Consider the following 25882-nt stretch of genomic DNA (forward strand, 5'->3'; position numbering starts at 1 on the left):
GCCACGTGAGGAGCTCGCAGAGAGAGAGAGAGAGAGAGAGAGAGAGAGAGAGAGAGAGAGAGAGAGAGAGAGAGAGAGAGAGAGAGAGAGAGAGAGAGAGAGAGAGAGAGAGAGAGAGAGAGAGAGAGAGAGAGAGAGAGAGAGAGAGAGAGAGAGAGAGAGAGAGAGAGAGAGAGAGAGAGAGAGAGAGAGAGAGAGAGAGAGAGAGAGAGAGAGAGTTTACAGGTGCAGCCACGCTGCTTGCCACGGGGGGAATTCCGCCCTCAATGTAGACTCCCAGGTTTGATGGCAAGGCGAACTGGGAGGCATTTCATCCCACTTGTGACATCAATTGTAGCGTCCAGAAGAAGTGCACACCAAGTCTGGCGCTCTTTTTAAACTTTTATTGAGCAACCTATACTAACACAGCTCAACTTATCTCGTTCTTTCCAAAAGGAAAACCAATCCTCACTCCTCATTTCCGCAACAGCAACGCTTCTTCCTTCTTCGCCAATCACCTTACAGGCGTGCTACGTTCACAACAAAGACGATGCAGGATGAAGTGACAGAAATTGAAATTTTTGTATTGTAATATACATCAGGAAGTGTTGTGTAAGAAAGCGTTAAAAATAAAACCACCAAAAGCCATCTGCTTTTGTATAAAGATAAGTTAGGTTAAATGAAAATATTATTATTATCTATCTTACGGTATATCAAAAATAATTTGAGTAAAATTTAATTGAAATATTGTCGTGTGGCCCTCCAGCAGCGCTCGGGTTGCTCATGCGGCCCCCGGTAAAAATTAATTGCCCACCCCTGTGTATGGCTGTTGACCAAGTATGCCTTGCATTCACTTGTGTGTGTGAAAAGCCGTAGATATTATGTGATTGGGCCGGCACGCAAAGGCAGTGCCTTTAAGGTTTATTGGCGCTCTGTATTTCTTCCTAAGTCCGTGTACCACTCCGTACAGCGGCGTTTTAAAAAGTCATAAATTTTACTTTTTGATAGGTTGATTGGCAACACTAAATTGGCCCCAGTGTGTGAATGTGAATGTGAGTGTGAGTGTTGTCTGTCTATCTGTGTTGGCCCTGTCATGAGGTGGTGACTTGTCAAGGGTGTACCCCGCCTTCTGCCCGAATGCAGTTGAGATAGGCTCCATCACCCCCCGCGACCCCAAAAGGGAAAAACGGTAGAAAATGGATGGATGGATGGAAACCGATACCGATAATTTCCGATATCACATTTTAAAGCATTTATCGGCCGATATTATCGGACATCTCTAATTTCTACCAATTATGACCAAGATCTGAACTTGCGGAGCAGAGTTATTAACGTTTCGTGTTTTATGGCGAGCCATCAGATTAAAGTTTGGCGTCATGCCACGCCCACATCCTGTCATAGGAAAAAGTAAACTGCAGCAATTTATCATTACCCATCAGTTTAGTATCGGTCTTTTGACCACTTAAAGTGCAGAAATGACATTTAGACTGGTGATGGCATGGGGCAGTTTTTGCCGCCAGGCCTCGACACTGAATATATTTGAACAGTAGTTACCCACTAGGCACTTCAGGGTGTCATCATGATCATTTATACCAGTAAGGACCAATGTTGAAGTTTGTGGAGCTTGGTTTTTAACGTTTTGTGTAAAAAGGGCAAAAGCCATCGGAGCCAAATTTGGCACCAGGCCAAGCCCACATGTCATGGCGTAGGAAAAATATGTTAGCAATTTATCATCACCTCTATGTGTAGAATCTGTAATTTTATCCATGACTGAATCGGTGAAAGTCCAGAGGATGAGTTCGGTAAAGTACGACCCTATACTTTTGTCAAAAAATGACAAAAAACAATCTGAGCCAAGTTTGGCGAAGTGCCACGCCCACATCTTTTGGTGTAGGCAAAAAGTGCTTATCATCACCTACATGTAAAGTGTCTGTAATTCTAACCGCGACTTATTTGGTCAAAGTCCCTAGAAGGAGTTTGTTAAAGTACGACCCCTTTGTGTTGCCGAAAAATGACAGATGGAAACCAAGATGGCCGACTCCCTCTTCGTTTTCAGATATGGGTTCTTGAGACTTTTACGTGTGTCCTGTCATGAAGGACGTCTCCGGCGTTTTTTTTGACGATATGTGATTCTGGGACCAAAGGCTCAATTTTTCTAACTTAAAAGGGGGCGTATTGAGCCAAATTTTGAAGTTCAGTTTCGAGACTTCTAAAATATCCAATTAGACCTCTACCGGTCATCTGTGTAAAATTTGAGGAGTTTTCGTGTTTGCTGAGTGCCTCAAAAATGCGCCAAAAGTGGGAGAATAATAATAAAAATTGCAGTTTTAACAGGGCTTTCGCAGGCACTTTGCCTGCTCGGGCTTTAAATAATTTCAAAACTACCCACCCAATACCCACTTTCAATTACCTACCAACAGGATTACATTTACAGAGAAGGAATTTTTTATTTCACCGAATCACTCTCAACATCTTATTGTTAAAATTTGATTACAAAGTTGCAACCTGCTCAGTGGCCTTGTGGTTAGAGTGTCCGCCCTGAGATCGGTAGGTTGTGAGTTCAAACCCTGGCCGAGTCATACCAAAGACTAGAAAAATGGGACCCGTTACCTACCTGCTTGGCACTCAGCATCAAGGGTTGGAATTGGGGGTTGAATCACCAAAAATGATTCCCCGGGTGCGGCTCACTGATCCTCTCACCTCCAAGGGGGTCAAATGCAGAGGACAAATTTCACCACACCAGTGTGTGTGTGACAATCATTGGTACTTTAACTTTAACTTAACTGGAAGATTTGCAAACATACAGGTTCAAGACAAAATTGTGACTAATGTGAATCGCCAGCCATGTGGGGTGTGATAAATAAACTAAGTGTAACGTAGCAATACATTTTGCTTTGACAAATGAAAGTCATGTTTGTCATTTTATTTCCTTCTACATTAAAATAGCAACATATTCATGGGATGATAAATATTCCTTCAAATGGCTTCTTTTGTTTTTTAAAAGTCTGTAATTGTTGTTTTTTTGGTCGCATATCAGGTGTGCGTAATCCCCTAATCTTTTCACATTTCTCCAATCTTGCATGTTAATATAACTGCTAGCGAGACGAATAAAGAATATTTTATTGTATACATTAGATGACGTTAGGGCTGGGCGATATAACGATATACTCGATATATCGCGGATTTGTCTCTGTGCAATATAGAAATGACTATATCGTGATATTCGAGTATACGTTCTCACGCAGTTGCTTTTAGCTGTGGGCATTACACGACAGGCTCTTCTCACTCTTTGTTGTCTCTCCTTCTCACAGAGATGTAAAACAAGCGCACCTTCTTACTACGTCACATACGTATACGTCCTCGCGGAGCAGTGAGGTAGCGGCATGGGTAACGTTAGCTGTGGTGCGAGTGTAATATGAGAGAGAAGGTGCGAATCTGGTAACAAATGAAGGAAGAATTAATTCCCAAGAAAACAGCAGGGGGTCCATCGTCTAGCGGTGTTTGGCTTCAAGTGGGAATATGTCGAACAGACCACCGTAATTTGTCAAGTGTGGGGCAAAAGCGTTGCTACAAAATGTAGCATTACTGCTAATATGTAGCATCATTTGAAAAGTCACCCACTAGAGAATGAAGAGTACTTTTAACTCCGCATGTCAACATCTCCGTTCGGTGCTACACCAACAAAATGCCGTGGCAACCATTTCCAGATGAACACTGTATGAAAAAAATTGTCAACAACAGAAGGCGATAACGTCCGCAGGAACCTACCACATAGCGAAGGACATACACTATTTGATTTCCTATTATGCAGCTAATTTTTATTTGACAGTTATTGAAATATCTTGTGTGACATCATGCACAAAAGTGCACTTTATTTGTTTTAAACTATTGTAGTGGCGTTCTGTACAAAAAGTGCACTTTAATTTAGTGTTGTTTTGATAAGTCATCTTAGTGACATCATGCACAAAAGTGCACTCATAGCTTGTTTTAAAATGTCTCTGACAATCTTGCACTTTCTGTTTTGAAATGACATGAATGTTTGTGCCACTGCTTAATAACTGTTTAATTAATACAGTTTTGGTAAATTGACTTAGTTGTGATTTCCCTCTTTGCATGAAAGTTTAAAATGAGCATATATTAATGCAGTATGAACAAGAATGTTTTAATGTAGACACATAGAATCATCATACTGGTGTGATTATATGCATCAAGTGTTCATTCAAGACTAAGGCAAAATATCAAGATATATATCGTGTTTCGTGACATGGCCTAAAAATATCGAGATATTAAAAAAAGGCCATATCGCCCAGCCCTAGATGACGTTAAGAAAAACATGTAAAGTGTAGCTTTGGAAATTATTGTGTCACAGTAGCCAACATTTGGAGAGAAAAAGCCACATAAGCACTTTTCAAAGAACTGCTTTGGGGTTTTAAAATACATTACATGCAAGTAAACGGACATTACTAGATTATTTCCACCATCAATGACTTAATGCTTTTTTAATTCTTGTCACATTTAACTGTTTTTCTCGGAAACTGTCCCATGAAAATAAGGCGATTTGTTTCACCTTCTTGCATGGTGATTCAATGCTAAAAAAAAAATCTAATTTGAGTATGTTTCAGCCGCAATATCTTGTGAAACCCAAATAAAGGGAGCACAGAGCAAGTATGAGCGAAAAAGAGGCGAAGCACATCCTTGTACTGGCTGTGCAGTTAGCTGGAGTGAGATAGCAGCTCTTTGAAGTTCAATTGCCGCTCCAAAAGTAAACTTCAGACACAAAGTCTTCCGTCCTGTGATTATTTGATTGTTGTTTACACAGCGCCAGAAAACAAATGAGGGGTCATCTCAGCCTGCCACAAAAAAATGGCCACAGTTGTTCAATCAAAAGACAGTGGCAGGAAACAGGTTTGAATCATTATCTGATCTGTGATCTATACACTGCAGATAGCCTGTAGTGTTTACACACACTTGGCTTGATATGCATTCTGGCTTCTTGTCTTTTTTTTTAGGGTTTTTTTTCCGCGTTTTGTGTAAATCCAGTGCCACATTGTATCACTGACAATATTATGCCAGGTGATGCAGCAGCTTCGGATGCTATTGCATAGCAGTGAGTGATTCATTTTTATGTGGCTTTCATGCATCAGGAATCCAGGAGTATGTGGAAGCTGCCTCCTTCCAGCACTACATCCGTCATCGCAGCCTCATCAGTCTGGAGCAGATCAACGCCAGACTGGTGTTCATGACAGGAGACAAGGTATATTTGTATCAGTGGAATTTCATGTTGCACTCCGTAATAGATTTGAAATGTGAAGGCTAATGAATTGAATGTGTCAGATCAATGGTGTATAGATTAACACTGCATACGAAAAGGCGAGTCATGTCTGTGTGGAGTTTACATCTTCTCTCCAGGTCTTACAGCATCCTCCCACATTTCTAAAACATGCATGTTAGTTTGTTTAGGACACTGAATTGCTTGTAGGGGTGGATGTGAATGGTTGTTTACTCCTCGGATTGGCACGCAGTCAGTCTAAACCCCTTGACTGGCTCCAGTATGGAGTTAAAATTGTGCCTTCATTTTGGGGTAGAGTAGTAGGTTGAGCAAAATATATTTGGCAAGCCTGTACATTATATTTAGATAAAGAAAAAAAAACTCAAGTTAAAACATTATTTGAGCGAATATAAATGTATTTGTGCTCAATAAATGTGTGTGCATTAGAGATGCGCGGATAGGCTATTATTTAATCCGCAACCGCATCACAAAAGTCGTCATCCACCCGCCATCCACCCGAACCAACATTTTATCACCCGCCCGTTGTTATATATCTAATACAGACGATGCAAGGCATTAGTGTGGTTAGAAAGCTTTTGCCTGTTAAAGAAAGGAGACTGATCCAATGCAGCAGAGACATTCAATGCGTGCCACGCATTAATATCTCTTGGCCACGCATTAGTGGCTAAGAGATATTGTGTGATATTATTTATCATTATAATATTGTCATTTCAATTAAGAAAGTGTTGACTATTGTTGCTAATGCCCTCAGATCAGGAGTGCGTTCCTCACACTGTGTGCGCAGTTGCAGCAAGCAGAACGATGCTTTTAAGAAGTTAAAAAAATGTTTTAGAAAGACTAGGCCTATATTTTCGTTAGGTAAAAAAAATCTTCTGAATTTATTTCAATGAATATTAACTTAACGTTATAATGCTCAAATAGGGACGAGGGCGGGGCGCACAGTGAAACAGTGAACAATTTCGCGACAAAGATGAACCTTTATTGATTGATCTGCAGCCATGACAAAATATCAGACAATCTCCATTGTCAACGTGTCACACCCCGCCTCGGGTGAAGGTAATGTAACCGTTGCAAACCAGACTTTCAAATCAAGGACGGCAAGGCACGCAGTTGGTAACAGTTTACAAACATTTATTGAAATCCCAAAAAGTGTCAAAAGGTGAACAATGACAGGAAAACAAAGCACCTACAATCTGTAATGGTAATAAACAGAGGCAATATTAGTATAGTATCTTATATATAGTACATTTATATTCTAAATACATTTCAAAGTTGCATGCGTTAAATAGGCCTATATAATTAATCAAAATAAGCATATTAAAAATAATCAAAATGTAAATCATCCATTATATGAAAATACATATATTCACAATCAAAGGTCAATAATCAAATATGTCAAAGTAAAGAATTAAATAATCAAAACAGATTTAGCAAAATCTATTAGCAATCAACAAAACTCATTTAACCGGTTACAACACAACATCTCATCATCAAAATAATCACCTCAGTAGATGATGCATGGAGACCGAAACTCCTGCTCAGGACAGAAAACCTCCTCTGGCAGTGATCGACAGCAGACTGTGAGAAAAACGGCATTTTCCTACTTAAATAGCCCATAGCTCCACCCACTAGCTGGGACCAATTTGACAGGGGGAATTAAGAAAACAGTTATTTTGTAAATTACACCGTAAATAACCATCACATGTCTAAAAAGTATTCACATAGTACTTTTGCATGTGTAGAGCAGTCATTTTTGTACAGAGTATATTCAGGCTTAGGTAACATCACTTTCAAATGTCCAGTGTCCTTCTGTAACACCCAGCTTTTGAAGATCATGGTTTGACCCAAATTTGGCCTAATTAGTGAATGCAGGTGTGTTCACCTATATAAAGCTCTCAACCCCACCCTGACTCTTTTAGTCAACTGTTCAGAGCCATGGTGAGTGACAGGTAACAATTTGTTTGTTGAGCACATGCTTTTCACTAGCTAACAAGATTGAATATTTGTAGTTTGTCCATGTTGAGCTTCCCAACAAATGTGCACGGTCTGTGAGGAAGTCCAAAGGTCAAACAGTGACAGTGTGGGGTCAAACTGTCACACAACGACAGGCAGGAAAATAAAGATAAACACATAGGCTATGTTGTAGGCATAGGCATAGGCTCATACATTTTTAAGTTGAAATAAAAAAATAAATAAAAAATGTGCCTCATAAGCCTTAGGCTGTCAATCACGCACACAAACTTAAATTATACAATAACATATGTATGTCATCCCTATTTAAACAAAAATAAATTAAATAAATAATAATAATAAATTACCTGCAACTTATTGGCCAAGGCAAATAGCTGAAGGGGGGAAATCAAACACATCAGACTGTGTTGTGTTGTGCTGCAGTGCCTGATGAATAATTGACTGTATCAAAGAGTGCTGCTCATTTTTCGTATGTGGGTAACAACATTTAACTATGTATATATATTTTCAAATTGGTTCAACCGCCACCCGCCCGAATCTATTTAAAATCTATTTTTTTCGTCATGTCACTGTCATGACTCGGTCTGTGGCGTGGTTGGTTCTCCAGTGGTGCAAATGAATTGGACCATACGTGGTGTGCAGGTGAGGACATGTTTAATATTTTAACTCAAAAGGGGATTAACAAAAAGCGCGCACAAAGGCGGAAGTACAAAACGTGGCTATGAAAATAAAACACTATAGCACAAAGGCAAAAAACTATGAACAATAACAAAACTTACTTGACACGAGAAGAGGGGCATAAAAAAGAGCAGCATCGATCATGAGGGTGAACAGAGTGGCAGGAGTGTGATGTCGCCAGGACGAACAACAGAAACAGAAAAACTTATATAGTGACATGATCAGTGAAAACAGGTGCGTGACTCTAAACGTGAACAGGTGCGTGACATGACGATGTGAACCAGGTGAAACTAATGGTTGCTATGGTGACAAATAAAAGTGCACAAAAAGTCCAAAACCAAAACCGAACATGACTAAAACAAAACATAATCACAGACATGACAGAGCCCCCCCCTTACGGACAGATCCCAGATGTCCAAAACAAACAAAACAAGGCAGGATCGAGAGTCATGGGAGGACGGGAGGGGGACATGGCGGTGGGTCGCCAGACCAGGTGTCCGCGAATCCACCGGGGCAGGATCAGGTGGCGGCGACGCGTAGACCGCCGCTGTACCTGACGATGTGGGCGACCCGGGCCGACGAGGAGGTGGGCGCACTTGGCGTGGCGGCCGACCAGGTAGTGGCCACATCCGTGGCCGACGAGGAGGTTGGCGTACCTGGCGTGGCGGACGCCCATGGACTGGCCACATCCATGGCCGACGAGGTGGATGCGTCGTCATCGTGGCAGACGTGGAAACTGCAGATGAAGCAGGTGGCGAAGCTTGGCGTGGAACGTCGGGCGGCGAAGCTTGGCGTGGCACGTCGGGCAGCGAAGCTTGGCGTGGCACGTCGGGCGGCGAAGCTTGGCGTGGCCATGGTTGGTCTTGGCATGGTTGGTCTTGGTCTTGGATTTGGCATGGTTGGTCTTGGACTTGGCATGGTTGGTCTTGGACTTGGTCTTGGCATGGTTGGTCTTGGACTTGGTCTTGGCGTGGTTGGTCTTGGCTTGGACTTGGGGGGTCTTGGTCTTGGCTTGGACTTGGGGGGTCTTGGTCTTGGCTTGGACCTGGGGGGTCTTGGCTTGGACCTGGGGGATCTTGGTCTTGGCTTGGACTTGGGGGATCTTGGTCTTGGCTTGAGGGGTCGCGTCGTGGAGCTGCGACTGGCGGCACTTGGCGTCGTGGAGCTGCGACTGGCGGCACTTGGCGTCGTGAAGCTGCGACTGGCGGCACTTGGCGTCGTGAAGCTGCGACTGGCGGCACTTGGCGTCGTGAAGCTGCGACTGGCGGCACTTGGCGTCGTGGAGCTGAGACTGGCGGCACTTGGCGTCGTGGAGCTGCGACTGGCGGCACTTGGCGTCGTGGAGCTGCGACTGGCGGCACTTGGCGTCGTGGAGCTGCGACTGGCGGCACTTGGCGTCGTGGAGCTGCGACTGGCGGCACTTGGCGTCGGGGAGCAGGTAACGGAGCTTGGCGTGGTGTTACTACTGGCGGCACTTGGCGGCGTGGAGCTGCGACTGGTGGCGCTTGGCGTGGAGCTGCGACTGGTGGCGCTTGGCGTGGAGCTGCGACTGGTGGCGCTTGGCGTGAAGCTGCGACTGGTGGCGCTTGGCGTGAAGCTGGGCATGGTGGAGCTTTGCATGGTGGAGCTTGGCATGGTGGAGCTGCTAGGCATGTTGATAGCCTTGGAGCAGGGCGTGGAGCAGGTGGAGGTGGCCTAGCTGGAGGCTGTGGCTTGGCAGGTCGAAAGACTGGTGGTGGCGGCCGTGCTGGTGGCTGTGGCTTGGCGTGACGATGCTGAGCCACCCCACCTGAACAATTGCCTGCCCTAGCCCCCCCCCTAAAGGAGCGGATACCAGACCGCGGTCTGGAACCGTTTTCTTGGGTGGGTGGAGGGAGGTCAGGAGGGGGGTAAAATCCTCCCCTATAAATTTTCCAAAATGTCTTTCTTTTTGAACCTGGGATTGAGTGGGTGAAAAAAAAGAAACATGTGGCATGGGCGTGGCTTGAGTCTTGGGGGGCGGGGCATGAAATTTGGGTGGCTTGGCTTGACAGGATCTGATTTCTAAAAACATGTCCTGGTAATGTCTTATCATGTTTTTAGAGTCCTTGGTTGGAGGCGGTGATTAAAAGAAAAAATAATTTAGAAAAAAAAAAATCCTGGTCTGTGATGTCATCCTGGGTAAGCCGGGCAGGCTGCGGCCCATTTCCGCCCGGAGGGGGAGGAGCTTGCGGGAGCGCCGCGTGCTGTCCGCTCACCTTCCCTGACGTTCTTGGTCTGGAGTGGCGCTTCCGGGACAGGGATGACGCGCCTACGTCCCCGGGCCAAACGGAGCTGATCAGCACCAGTTTGCCGGTCGGACCCCACTTGAGGTCCTTGCGCTCCATGGGGGAATAGCGAAGTGTCCTCGGCTTCCATGGCGCGCAGGTCCTCCCACGTTCCTTCGTCCAAACTTGCTGGAGAACTTTTTTGCTGGCGACACCTGTCACGACTCGGTCTGTGGCGTGGTTGGTTCTCCAGTGGTGCAAATGAATTGGACCATACGTGGCGTGCAGGTGAGGACATGTTTAATATTTTAACTCAAAAGGGGATTAACAAAAAGCGCGCACAAAGGCGGAAGTACAAAACGTGGCTATGAAAATAAAACACTATAGCACAAAGGCAAAAAACTATGAACAATAACAAAACTTACTTGACATGAGAAGAGGGGCATAAAAAAGAGCAGCATGGATCATGAGGGTGAACAGAGTGGCAGGAGTGTGATGTCGCCAGGACGAACAACAGAAACAGAAAAACTTATATAGTGACATGATCAGTGAAAACAGGTGCGTGACTCTAAACGTGAACAGGTGCGTGACATGACGATGTGAACCAGGTGAAACTAATGGTTGCTATGGTGACAAATAAAAGTGCACAAAAAGTCCAAAACCAAAACCGAACATGACTAAAACAAAACATAATCACAGACATGACAGTCACCCGCCCGACCCGCGGTTTATCCGCGGACTCTGCGGTTGTGTCCGCAAACCGCGCATCTCTAGTGTGCATGTTTACTATTATCCCTCTCTTCTCTCTCTCAACCTATGTAGTCTGCGCATTCATCTCTTTTTTTCTCTACACCCACTTGGGTTTTTGCTCCGCATTTGCCCAGGTTAGCACGCGAGCAATACATATGTGCCATAATGGCAACCAATCAGAGAACTGGACAAATGTAAACTCTGATTAGCTGTTTGGGCTTGGGATTCGATCGCTTGTTAAATTGTCAGAATGTAACGATAAACGGTAATATTGATAACCATGATAAACCTCCCTTCGGTTAGTATTCCTGTTATAAAATAAAGTGATCGAAAAACCGTGATTGATAACCTCACTTTGATAACCTCACGGACTGACTGGCACCTGCTCGCTAGCATAAATACTAACGTGAAAACAAGAGACGTTTACGTCTTTCCACATTAAGACACAACATACCTTAGCCTAAACTTTTAGAAACAATGCTGTCTGATTAACTAAGCTATTCAATTGTGCACATTGAACCTACAAGCTGTGCTCCCTTAGTCTGAGTGATCGAGGATTAAGAGATGAAGGTGTTTTTACGGTGAGTTCATGGACCACTGAACACAGTAGGACACAACCCATCCATCCATTCATTTGTCCCGTTCGGGGTCGCGGGGGGTGCTGGAGCCTATCTCAGCTGCATTCGGGCAGAAGGCGGGGTACACCCTGAACAAGTTGCCACCTCATCGCAGGGCCAACACAGATAGACAGACAACATTCACACTCACAACCCCTAAAATAATAATAATAATAGACTTTATTTGTTATGCACTTTTCCATTTAAATAAATCTTAAAGTGCTACAGTACAAACCAATATTTAAAACAATAAAATCTTAGCCATTAAAACACTAGCAGTGAAGCTTAAAAACACAAAACATGCAAAATAGTGGGTTTTGTAACTGTCTTTTTTATATTTATTTTTATTTTTAAATAACTTGGTCAAAATATTTCAGTGTGTACAAGTGCTTTTTGAGCACATTCAACATGCATCATACAACATACATACAAAATACCCGAGATATGAATTGTTTTTATATTTCTATTGTTACATCTCTATTATAATGCATACAAATGGACAAAAATAATTTCATAATGTTTATAAAATGTTATCCTTCATATTATCATATGTTCATGTAACCAAATTGATAAAGCATCACGGCCACAGCTAAGACGTTATTGACTCCATTAGCTGTGAACAACACTTCCTGAATAATGTAACAAGCGTTTTAATTGGAGATAAAACAGCCAGTCAGAGCATACATTTGTCCAGTTCTAATATTGGTTGCCTTTTTGGCACATGCGTAACACTTTGTCACAACCTGAGTGAGCGTAGAGAAAAAAGCTGAATGTGCAGAGATAGGGAGAGAGGAGGGAAGAGAGCTGGGTCTGCAGAAAGGAGTATTTGTAGGGCTCGAAATGCCACGTGATTTTGCAATGCATTGTGGGGGCTGGGTAGGCATACTTGTTGGATAAAGGCTTTGTTTGCAATGTGAAAGCGAGCAACAAACTGAATGAAATGGATTGTACAAAATATAAATAAAAAACAAGGGACAGTACCGAGACAAACTGTACTCTATTGTAAAGGCTCGCTACCTGGAAAAATATAAAAAATAGTGGCATTGACTCCTATGAGTAATGAGCACACCCGATAGTCGACAGATTTGAATCAAGTAAAAGTGCCACTAAACTTGTCTATATTTTGTCAACGGAGTCCGTTTTAACAGCGGCAAAGAATTTCAGAATGCAAAGTCTTTGTTCAAATTGTGTGTAATCTACAGCTTTCTTCTTTAATGTATCCAAAATGTGTGAGGTCCCCCGGCCTCGTTTCATAACCAAGGTTCCCCGAAAAAAAACAGCCCATTGTTACTTTTAAGTAACAATGGGCTGTTTTTGTCTTCATTTTGTGCTTAGTCATGACTAAAAGTAAACAGAAACACGATTTTTCGCTATATGTTGTTCGAAGCAGCACCACAGCTATTTTAAGCGAACACTTAATAGGCAACAGCTAACTAATGCTATGCGTAAAACAGAATAAAACATGCTTTGATTCAAACTTATCAGTCTGAATATGCCGTGAACACACCATCTTGTTCCAGGTGATGTTGTTAATTGGGATGTTTGTCCTTTTGTACGGCTGATATATTACAGGCATTCGTCGTCTTGTTTCTTTGCTCACTAACCAAGTTTCCCAACTTTGCTTACCTGGGAAATGCTAACATTTTACCAAATCTTTTTTTTTTTTCCTCAAGCGATCATGATAACCATTGCGACAGTTATTGATGCTGCACGTTCATGACATATTTGGAATTTGGTAAATAAAAAAAACACAACTTTAGGACAGTCTTGCATCTAACCCAATGTAAAGAACCTACTCCGATGCAGTAAGACCCATGATGCATTGTGTTTCCACGTCAGACTTTTAAGCCCTATTATACGTTAATTTGAATAATAGCGAACACATATATTGAGCACAAAACACATTAAAAGGGCCCTATCATGCAAAACCAACGTTTCTTACCCATTGGTATGTGCTTATGTGTATTAGGGATCTGCTTAAATCCCGAAAATTTTAAATCAAACTGTGGAGGCATTGCATAGATATTTATAAAACAATATTGCCTTCTTTCCTACTTCTTTCAACATCAGCGGTTTTTCCATATAGTAGAAATGTACGTCAGCCTATTTTGAGCCTATTTTGAAAAAATTAGATCGCTGGTGGCAATCACCGGTTTCTATTTTCCATACAGTCTTAGTAAAACAAAAAACAACTACTGTACCAAACATAGCTGTATGGCGGTAACAAAAGTATAGTCAGCGTGGGAAGGAGAGCTTCATATGCATCTAACAACTCCGCCTCTCAAAATTAACCGTTTTTAGAAGCAGCCAGAAAGTGGCGTAAAGATAGGTCTTTACAGCAAAATCTATGCTAAATTTTGACCAAAGAAACATCATTGCATGTTATGCAGACCAACAAGAAGTGTTTTAAAAATAGAAGAAAAATCATGAATTGACCCCTTTAATATTCCCCTTAAACATATTTATTTTTCGCTTGAGTTTAACTTATTTTCAAAATGTAATGTAGATGCTTACAAAATAAATGTTTCTGTGCTCGACATCTTTCCTTTGCTACCTCAAAATTAAAGGCCTACTGAAATGAATTTTTTTTATTTAAACGGGGATAGCAGATCCATTCTATGTGTCATACTTGATAATTTTGTGATATTGCCATATTTTTGCTGAAAGGATTTAGTATAGAACAACGTTCGCAACTTTTGGTCGCTGATAAAAAAAAGCCTTGCCCCTACCGGAAGTAGCGTGACGTCACAGGAGGTAGGATTCCTCACAATTCCCCGTTGTTTACAATGGAGCGAGAGAGAGTTTCGGACCGAGAAAGCGACGATTACCCCATTAATTTGTGCGAGGATGAAAGATTCGTGGATGAGGAACGTTAGAGTGACGGACTAGAATGCAGTGAAAGACATATCTTTTTTCGCTCTGACCGTAACTTAGGTACAAGGTCTCATTGGATTCCACACACTCCTTTTTCTATTGTGGATCACGGATTTATACTTTAAACCACCTCGGATACTATATCCTCTTGAAAATGAGAGTCGAGAACGCGAAATGGACATTCACAGTGACTTTTATCTGCACGACAATACATCAGTGAAGCTCTTTAGCTACTGAGCTAACGTGATAGCATCTGGCTCCAATGCAGATAGAAACAAAATAAATAAATCCCTGACTGGAAGGATAGACAGAAGATCAACAATACTATTAAACCATGGACATGTAAATACACGGTTAATAATTTCCAGCTTGGCGAAGCTTAACAATGCTGTGTTGCTAACGACGCCATTGAAGCTAACTTATCAACCGGACCTCACAGAGCTATGCTAAAAACATTAGCTATCCACCTACGCCAGCCAGCCCTCATCTGCTCATCAACACCCCTGCTCACCTGCGTTCCAGCGATCGACGGAAGGACGAAGGACTTCACCCGATCATCCGTGCGGTCGGCGGCTAGCGTCGGATAGATGCGGTCGGCGAGACGGAGGAAGTTAAGGTGAGTTCGGCGGCTAACGCGTCTGCTATCCATCTCTGTCTTCCTGGTTGTGTTGCTGTAGTCCGCAGCTAATACACCAATCCCACCTACAACTTTCTTTTTTACAGTCTTCATTGTTCATTAAACAAATTGCAAAAGATTCACCAACACAGATGTTCAGAATACTGTGGAATTTTTCGATGAAAACAGAGCAGTTTGTATGGGTCCGAATACTTCCGTTGCCGTCGTGACGTCACGCGCATACGTCATCATACAGAGACGTTTTCAAGCGGAAGTTTCCCGGGAAATTTAAAATTGCACTTTATAAGTTAACCCGGCCGTATTGGCATGTGTTGCAATGTTAAGATTTCATCATTGATATATAAACTATCAGACTGCGTGGTCGGTAGTAGTGGGTTTCAGTAGGCCTTTAAGGAACAATTATAACTTCATATGTTTCAGCCCAGTCACTGCTGTTGTGTCCTCGGGCAAGACCCACCCTGCCGTATGACTGTTTGGTGGTGGCCTCAGGGCATAGTGAGTGACTGACGGAAACGTCAGTATGCCCCAGGGCAGCTGTGACGACAGACGTAGCTTCCCACCACCAGTGTGTGAATGTGGACTCAATTATGGGATTCTCAGTGTTAAGTGCTTTGAGCAGGGGTCCCCAAACTATGGCCCGCGGGCCGGATCCGGCCCCCCAGCATCCAAAATCCGGCCCACGGGAAGTCCCAAGATTTTTTTTTAAAAATATTTATTTTTTAAATTTAAATTTATTATTATTATTTTTTTTAATCTTTCCTTTCTAATCCATTTTCTACCGCTTGTTACTCTGTGTCTTCTAGCCGCTCCGGCGAATCATATTGTCTAAAAAAATCATTTTCCCATCGATAACGTGACAATGTGAAATGTTGATGAACATTGATGTTAAATGACAAAACGGATTAACTCGCTGGAATATAAAGGCAATGTGTATATATATATATACACACAGCCCGGCCCCCGGCCAAATTTTTTTAACCCAGTGCGGCCCCCGAGTCAAAAAGTTTGGGGACCCCTGGCTTTGAGTGTCTCGAAAGGCGCTGTATGATTCCAATCCATTATTATTTTTTCATCTTTGCACTTTTTGTATCCTCACGTTAGTTCTTGTACAGTGATTTTAGAAGTTGTTAGATTGGGAGAAAGTTGCTATCTTTTTACATTTCTGCACCCGACCTCTTCAACAATCTCAGTCACATTGAAGCATGTAGAGACTGGGGTATACTGTATATTGTTTAAGTATGTCTGTCAGAGTCAAAGTGCATGAATTTATGTTGTCAGTTGTGTTTTTATGCTACCAGCCTCAGTCAGAAATTATTTAATCTATTTTCACCTAATATTATGATTGGTTGAGTCATGGAACAATGAAAAAATAATTACCGTTTATGCTTTTTAAAAGAGCTGAACCACAGAAGAAGGTCAACATTTTGTAGTGCTACTTGTTTAATGTGCTTTTAGGTAATATTAGGGTTGTGTCTTATAAACAGTATAAATGTTGGCAATGACAGAGCTTTTATTACTATTGTTACATTGTGATAATGCATGTTGAAGACACATTCTAGCTGTGTACCGAATATTTGACAGCAACATGCGAATGAAGGCGTCCTCAATGCAATGCAGCGTGCTCGGTAGCAGCTAATATCCATAGACAGTGCAAACCCGCTTCTAAGTCAGTAATCCTTGTCTGCATGGCAGAAATAAACTATGTTTCTTACAAGTAACATTATTACTATAGGAGTAGAGGACAAGGAATAGCTAAACATGCTACACTACACACCGGAGGAGGATTTAAAAAAGACATAGCAAACAGCTCAACAGAACAAGTGTAAACGGGGTGGGCGGATCAATACAAATATCGATAGTAACAATACCAGTTATAGTAGCAGTATATAGTTGATACTACGGTGATTATATAAATATTTTTTTTATCACAATATTTTGTTGTTGTTTTCAAACCGAGGAAATAAGAGCCAATAGTAGTTTTTGCTTTTGTTTAATAATTTTGTACCATTAACTTAATTATAAATAAGGACATTTTTTAATTTAATAATTGTGATCAAAAATTAAATCATTAAATTATCTTAAAAATGTTAAGTATCTGTACCCGCATTAGTTTGACCAATACTGCCCCTGTAACTGTCTTTGTAGTGGATCGATACCCAGATTCGTAATACCACCCAAAACAAATATAAAGTTGAAGAATATGTGCTTTGTGCATTTTAACAGAAGTGTAGATAGAACCGTGTTACCACAGAACATAACCAGATATTAACAGCAAATTAACAAGTTGATTAATAATAGAAATGACGGAATATGTTGCTGCATACCTTCAGCAGCTAAAGTAGGAGCATGTTTAACTCCTTTTAAAATGGTTCTGTTATCATTTATATGCTAAATAATATGTTGTGATATATCGTTATCGCAAGAGGCTGCAATATATACTGTGATATAGATGTCATAGCGTCAATGTTCAGTGTGAATTGTGTTGCAGTTATTAATCATTTATTTTCCAAGGAACAACAAATCAATTTCAAATGTTGTGTCACCCTCAGGTCTCTGCTGACACACTGCCAACGGGAGCTCAGGTCCTGACCTTCCAGGTGATGCCCTCAGACTATTTGCTGGGCATAGCAGACCTGACGGGAGAGCTGATGCGCCTGTGCATTAGTAGCGTGGGCAACGGTGACATCGACACGCCCTTCCAACTGAGTCAGTTCTTGCGCCAGATCCACGATGGTTTCACCTTCATCGGGAACACTGGTCCTTATGAGGTTTCCAAAAAGCTTCACACGCTGCGTCAGAGCCTGGGCAAAGTGGAGGATGCCTGCTACACCCTAAAAGTTCGTGGTTCTGAGATTCCCAAACACATGTTGGCTGACGTCTTCTCCAGTCGGAACGCTCACATGGACCCAGAGGAAGGTGTGGTCTAATTATTTTACAAAAGTTTCTATAATATAGCCCATGTTAACTGTACTTTGTTACGTTTAATGATGTTCTTTCATATTACCGGTACAATAAAACATTGTTGTTGCAACGGAGCAACATATTTTTTCTCAAGATAAAGATATGATGACTTCAGCTGTTTCATAAGGATAATGATTCTACGCCAAGTATGCCCTGCTTTGCAAGACTTAAGGTTTCTTTGATAACGTGTGTGTTTATTTTATGTCTCTCTCTGCCCTCCCCTTCCCCTATCACACACAGATAATCTAAGGTAGAACATGTGACCTTTGTTCAGGCCCATTCTATGGCAGCCTTCTGACGCACATGCACGCTCACACACGCAAAACAACCCCTGTATGCTTGACACGGAGCACCCCTTCCTGTTATCTCATCACCTATAAGTCATGTCACTTGTGTCTATAGCTGTTGCTGTATAAACTATCATGAAATGTTGCAAATGATTGGAGATTCTTTGAATTTTCTCTCGTACGCATTCATTTTACAGCTTGTAGAGCTTTTGCTGAGCTGTATTTAAGTGATACTTAATATTTTGATAAATGCTTTTGCAAAATATGCTTTTTTTCATCCTGCCCTTGGAGTTATGTAGTTTGAATAAAAGGGAAAGCCTGCCATCTGCTGGTAGATGTCAATACCTGCGTGCTTGGAGATAAAAACCACACACAGGTCTATCCAATGGAGCCTTAAGCACAACCTCAGTTTTCATAAACATTTATCAACATTGCTTGTAATAATTTGCAGTGATATATATACCTGCATCACATCACACAAGTGTTTCTAATATTTTGCCCTTGTTTAGCTGGACAACGTAATAAAAATGAATTAGGGAACACTTGAATACAACATGCCAGAACCCAATAGATAGAATGTTCCAGTTGAACATACATAGGGCCTGATCTACTAAAGGTGTGCGTGTGATAAAACGGGCAATCTTGATAGACCACATAAAGCTGATCTATTAAACTTGTGCACAGATGATGGTCTCTTACTTGAGCAGAATAAGGAGTGCAATTAATTTAACGTGTCTGTCTTCAGGAATATGTAGAATATATGCTGATCATCAGAAGGCCCACAATACTGGCAGGAGAAAATGCAGTCTAATTATTGCACACGGAGTGTGATTTATCAAGACTAAAACTGTTCTGTGGCCGCTGTGGACTTGCAAACTGGCAGTTGCGTAGAAATAGCTGTGAAAAAGGAGGTGTTTGCGTCCTACGTATACTTGTCAACATATATGGACTGTCGAAGAAAAGGAATATTAGACATATGACTATGTCCACAAAGTGCAGCCTGGGGGACTATTGCAACCCACAGAAGATTTTAGTTGGCCGTATGTATGGATATTCTCATTCGTCCAGGTCATTGTATTTTCTTCATATTTTTTGGCCTGGATTCACAGTCTATTTTCTCTCTTGGTAGTTTGTAGCTTTGATTTAAGCTACTCTGCTACATGGGTCTAAAAGTACAAAACCCAGCGAAGTTGACACATTGTGTAAATCGTAAATAAAAACAGAATACAATGATTAGCAAGTCCTTTTCAACCTATATTCAATTGAATAGACTGCAAAGACAAGATACTTAACGTTCAAACTGGTTAAACTTTGTTATTTTTTGCAAATATTAGCTCATTTGGAATTTGATGTCTGCAACGTGTTTCAAAAGAGCTGGCACAAGTGGCAAAAAAAGACTGAGAAAGTTGAGGAATGCTCATCAAACACCTATTTGGAACATCCCACAGGTGAACAGGCTAATTGGGAACAGGTGGGTGCCATGATTGGGTATAAAAGCAGCTTCCATGAAATGCTCAGTCATTCACAAACAAGGATGGGGTGAGGGTCACCACTTGTCCAGGGTATACCCCGCCTTCCGCCCGAATGCAGCTGAGATAGGCTCCAGCACCCCCCGCCACCCTAAAAGGGACAAGCGGTAGTAAATGGATGGATGGATGGATGGATAGATTTTATATAGCGCTTTTCTATTGTTAGATACTCAAAGCGCTCACAGAGAAGTAGGAACCCACCATTCATTCACACTTGGTGGTGGTAAGCTACATTTGTAGCCACAGCTGCCCTGGGGTAGACTGACGGAAGCGAGGCTGCCAGTTTGCGCCTACAGCCCCTCTGACCACCATCTATCATTCATTCATCATTCATTCACCAGTGTGAGCGGCACCGGCGGCAAGGATGAAGTGTCCTGCCCAAGGACACAACGGCAGCGATTTGGATGTACAGAGGCGGGGAGCGAACCTGCAACCATCAGGTTTCTGCCACGACCGCTCTACCCACTACGCCATGTCGCCCCACCATCTATGGTCCATAATATCATCAAAAGGTTCAGAGAATCTGGATAAATCACTGCACGTAAGCAGCTTGGCTGAAAACCAACATTAAATGCCCGTGACCTTGGATCCCTCAGGCGGTACTGCATCAAAAAGCGACATCAGTGTGTAAAGGATATCACCACATGGGCTCAGGATCACTTCAGAAAACCACTGTCAGTAACTACAGTTTGTCGCTACATCTGTAAGTGCAAGTTAAAACTCTACTATGAAAATTGATAGCCATTTATCAACAACACCCAGAAACGCCGCCGGCTTCACTGGGCCTGAGCTCATCTAAGATGGATTGTTATAGGCGCAAAGTTCAAAAGCCAGCATCTGTGATAGCATGGGGGTGTATTACTGCCCAAGGCATGGGTAACTTACACATCTGTGAAGGCACCATTAATGCTGAAAGGTACATACAGGTTTTGGAGCAACATTTGCCATCCAAACAATGTTATCATGGACGCCCCTGCTTATTTCAGCAAGACAATGCCAAGCCACTTGTTACAACAGCGTGGCTTCATAGTAAAATAGTGTGGGTACTAGACTGGCCTGCCTGTAGTCCAGACCTGTCTCCCATTGAAAATGTGTGGCGCAATATTAAGCCTAAAATACGACAACGGAGACTCCGAACTGTTGAACAACTTAAGCTGTGCATCAAGCAAGAATGGGAAAGAATTCCACCTGAAAAGCTTCAAAAATCGGTCTCCTCAGTTCCCAAACGTTTACTGAGTGTTATTAAAAGGAAAGGCCATGTAACATAGTGGTAAACATGCCCCTGTGCCAACTTTTTTGCAATGTGTTGCTGCCATTAAATTAAGTTAATGATTATTTGCAAAAAAAAAGTTTCTCAGTTCGAACATTAAATATTTTGTCTTTGCAGTCAAATGGGGACGGCGTGGCGAAGTTGGTAGAGTGGCCGTGCCAGCAATCGGAGGGTTGCTGATTACTGGGGTTCAATCCCCACCTTCTACCATCCTAGTCACGTCCGTTGTGTCCTTGGGCAAGACACTTCACCCTTGCTCCTGGTGGCTGCTGGTTAGCGCCTTGCATGGCAGCTCCCGCCATCAGTGTGTGAATGTGTGTGTGAATGGATGAATGTGGAAATACTGTCAAAGCGCTTTGAGTACCTTGAAGGCAGAAAAGCGCTATACAAGTATAACCCATTTATCATTTATTTATTTAATTCTAATTGAATATAAGTTGAAAAGGATTTGCAAATCATTGTATTCTATTTTTATTTACAATTTACACAACGTGCCAACTTCACCGGTTTTGGGTTTTGTAGTTAAGCTACAGGAATAGCTACTCGTTAAAAAAGTAGCTAAGCTACCGCCAAGGTACTGAAAAATGTAGTCAAGCTACCCATCACTGCCAAGCGCAACAGTGAATACATATGAATATTGATGTATATCCCTTAATTACACAATTGCCCATATATTTGATAATAATATTTTTCTAAAGGCACAAAAAGATGGATAACCTGCTTTAAATCTAAAGTCACGGTGACAAGCAGATATGTAAGCATTTATTTTAACCCCCAAAGACCCCCTCAGCCCGCCCCCTGTTGAGAGTAATTCAACTTGATAACCTCTCAGGTTCATGAGGTGTCTTCCAAGTAAGCAGGTCAGCTCATTTGCTTCCCAAAGGACATTAAGTGCTTCTAATGTTTAATGCGGAGCAGGTGATCTCCCTGTGCATGCAAGGCTCGGCGCACATCTTGTCCTTCTCATGCAAAGTGTGGCCGAGGAGTGCAGACAACGCGCTGTTGTGTTGAGAAACTCAGCCTTTCATCGCTGAGTCTTGTCCATCAGTGGTCTGCCAAACTGAATGCATGAAAGGAGGATGAAAATACTTCATTGTCTGCAGAGACTTCTCCTCCTGCATTTCTTCAGACACATTTGGTTGTTCATCATATTCAGAGTTTGATGTAAACAGTATCTATTGTGTTTTCTCACATGCACTTAAACATACATTAAACACAAGTTGTCATTATGCTGCATATACCTGTATATATATGGTACTGTATATCTAACTGTGGCTGTGTATCACAAATACGATATACTAGTACACCTGAATCAACAATGATGTATATAATAGCATATATCGTATCTTAGTAAGTATTTTATTTTATTATCATTCATGGTTTGATGAATGGACCGCTGCTCCCAAGTTCCAGCAGCACTCATGCATACTTAACTGTAGGCAGTACACAATTGTCTTGCTACTCACTTGTGTTGCCAGCTATTTAGACAATGTTTGTGTGTTGACTCATTATCTAGCGGATCATTAATCTATATGCCGTGCAAGCTGTACTGTTCTAAAATGGTTTCGGTTTTTGTGATTGGTCCGTTCCGAAGGTGTTGTTCAAAGCATATTTGTATGAAAACGCACACAAAACACATTTTATAGATACAACTAATATTTTTACATGCAGAACACAATGCATTTAAAAGACAAATTAAATTGATGGATTAATGTTTAATATTTCTTTTGTCTATATTAAAGGCCTACTGAAACCCACTACTACCGACCACACAGTCTGATAGTTTATATATCAATGATGAAATCTTAACATTGCAACACATGCCAATACAGCCGGGTTAACTTATAAAGTGCAATTTTAAATTTCCCGCTAAACTTCCGGTTGAAAACGTCTATGTATGATGACGTATGCGCGTGACGTCAATAGTTAAACGGAAGTATTCAGACACCATTGAATCCAATACAAAAAAGCTATGTTTTCATCTCAAAATTCCACAGTATTCTGGACATCTGTGTTGGTGAATCTTTTGCAATTTGTTTAATGAACAATGAAGACTGCAAAGAAGAAAGTTGTAGGTGGAATCGGTGTATTAGCGGCTGGCTATAGCAACACAACCAAGAGGACTTTTACTTGGATAGCAGACGCGCTATCCGACGCTAGGTACTGGTGTAAACAATGGGGAAATGTGAGGAGCCTTTCAACTTGTGACGTCACGCTACTTCCGGTACAGGCAAGGCTTTTTTTATCAGCGACCAAAAGTTGCGGACTTTATTGTCGAGGTTCTCTACTAAATCCTTTCAGCACAAATATGGCAATATCGCGAAATGATCAAGTATGACACATAGAATGGATCTGCTATCCCTGTTTAAATTTAAAAAATTCATTTCAGTAGGCCTTTAAAGACAAGCGATTGCTGGCAAACGCCAGACTTTGCTACGACTTTATAGTCTTGAAATCAATTGTGTCACTTAAATCTACTTTTTTTTTTTTTTTTTTAATATATAAAAGTACTGCATGGCACTTGTGTTACATCAACAAATAGCAGGGACAATGGTTGCAAGCTGACACAAATTTTGTTTACATCAATCATTGCAATCAGTGGGTAGAGTGGCTGCCTCCTAACCAGAGGGTTAAAGTTAAAGTACCACTGTTTGTCACACACACACACTAGGTGTTTTGGAGCAACATATGTTGCCATCCAAGCAACATTATCATGAACGCCCCTGCTTACTTCAGCAAGACAATGCAAAACCACGTGTTACAACAGCGTGGCTTCATAGTAAAAGAGTGCAGGTACTAGACTGGCCTGCCTGTAGTCCAGACCTGTCTCCCATTGAAAATGTGTGGTGCGATATTAAGCCTAAAATACCACAACTGAGACCCCGGACTGTTGAACAACTTAAGCTGTACATCAAGCAAGAATGGGAAAGAATTCCACCTGGAAAGCTTAAAAAATTGGTCTCCTCAGTTCCCAAACATTTACTGAGTGGTGTTAAAAGGAAAGGCCATGTAACACAGTGATAAAAATGCTGCTGTGCCAATTTTTTTGCAATGTGTTGCTGCCATTAAATTCAAAGTTAATGATTGTTCGCAAAAAAAAAATGTTTCTCAGTTCGAACATTAAACATTTTGTCTTTGCAGTTTATTCAATTAAATATAAGTTGAAAAGGATTTGCAAATCATTGTATTCTGTTTTTATTTACGAATTACACAACGTGCCAACTTCACTGGTTTTGGGTTTTGTAACAGCCTATTTCTTTTCTATTCTATAAGCATGCATGAGGCAGCGTTGCGGCACAACACGTCACACAGTCGTGATTCCACATAGGCTTATGTGCAGTCTTGCGTGTTCTGGTCGTCCGTCCCCTCTTTACATCAGCAGGGAATTACTAGGTAGATCTAATCTTTAGGGTAATCTGAGCGTGCCTTATCTATTTGAAGTGGCAGACTGCAAGCAGCATGTGCATCTCTCTTACAGGAGGCAAATTCCAGCTCTGCCATCAAGGTGGCAGTGAAGTCTCTCTCTGAGCGCCATATTTCCACTGAGGGCGACTTGTCCAGGGTGTACCCCGCCCTCCGCCCGAGTGCAGCTGGGATAGGCTCCAGCACCCCTGCGACCCTGAGAGGGACAAGCGGTAGAAAATGGATGGATGGGTTTGGCTTACTGAAAACACACACTAATGCTCTCGTTGACTTTGTTTGGACTTTCACTATATGCTACACGTTTTTTATGATGGCTTATTGTGCAGCTGTACTCAATAAAAAAAGCGCAGAGACTGAGTCACCAACATGAGCATAATGGAGACAGTGTATGAAAACCAACACACATTTTTGGTGAAAATTTTCAATGAAAATATTGCATTCACCCACTTTACATAGCATTTTGGAAAAAGGGTGAGGTGATAGAAGAAATGTACAAATGTAATACATCCATCAGTGGCAGCATAGGAGAAAATTATGTACAAGTTTCACTTTTGCATCTCATTGCACATAACTGTGATGCGTTCAAGGACCCTTGATTGAAGTTAGAAACAGAGGCGTCATTAGGGTTTAAAGACGGGGGGAAACTTGACTCCCAGGAGATGCACTAATAATAATGTAAGCATGAGCCGACATGACAGGTTAGACCAGGGGTTCCCAAACTTTTTGACTCGGGGGCCGCATTGGGTTAAAAAAATTTGGCTGGGGGTCGGGCTACATATATATATATATATATATATATATATATATATATATATACACACATATGTATATATTCCTCGCGCACTAATTGACTGAAAGAGCGCGCACATGCTGCGCGATGATGTCAATGGGAAAATGCATTTTTAGACAGTATGATTTGCCTGAGCGGCTAAGAGACCCCGAGAGTAACAAGCAGTAGAAAATGGATTAGAAAGGACAGATTTAAAAAAATAATGATAAAAAAACCCCAAAAACAAACAATTTTTTTTAACTTGGGACTTTTCGTGGGCCGGATTTTGGACACTGGCCGCGGGCCGTAGTTTGGGGACCCTTGGTTTGGACTGTTTGGCACCAACGCCACCCGCGATGCCCGTCTCTTCAACGGCGGGTCGTTGCCTACTTTGCTTGCTGTGGATCTTCTGAGAATGCCACGACCTGCTTTGCCTCCGGTGGGTCCTCTTCATTAGTTCTATTTAGTTCCACCTGGTGCTGCTTCATTCATTTAGTGTATGCCATAGTGTGCTGTTACTTTCTGAGTTCCTGCTAGACCTTTGTTGTTTTTCTTCTGCCTGGTTCCTAATTAGAAGACCTTCTGCACAACGCTTGCCTTT

At 41.9% G+C, this 25882-nt stretch overlaps 1 protein-coding gene across 5 annotated transcripts in view; it reads left to right on the forward strand.

Moving 5' to 3' along the window:
• The window catches only part of LOC133657336 (disrupted in schizophrenia 1 protein-like), a 189672-nt gene that overhangs the window by 18220 nt on the left and 145570 nt on the right, over nucleotides 1–25882 (forward strand). For all 5 annotated transcript variants that reach the window (XM_062058538.1, XM_062058537.1, XM_062058539.1 and 2 more), the window contains exons 5-6: nucleotides 5124–5233; nucleotides 17592–17958. In XM_062058538.1, coding sequence (XP_061914522.1) covers nucleotides 5124–5233; nucleotides 17592–17958 — 477 coding nt within the window. The remainder of the gene's footprint in view (nucleotides 1–5123; nucleotides 5234–17591; nucleotides 17959–25882) is intronic.

The sequence above is a fragment of the Entelurus aequoreus genome, linkage group LG09, assembly GCF_033978785.1.
Source record: "Entelurus aequoreus isolate RoL-2023_Sb linkage group LG09, RoL_Eaeq_v1.1, whole genome shotgun sequence".
Taxonomy (NCBI): Eukaryota; Metazoa; Chordata; class Actinopteri; order Syngnathiformes; family Syngnathidae; genus Entelurus; species Entelurus aequoreus.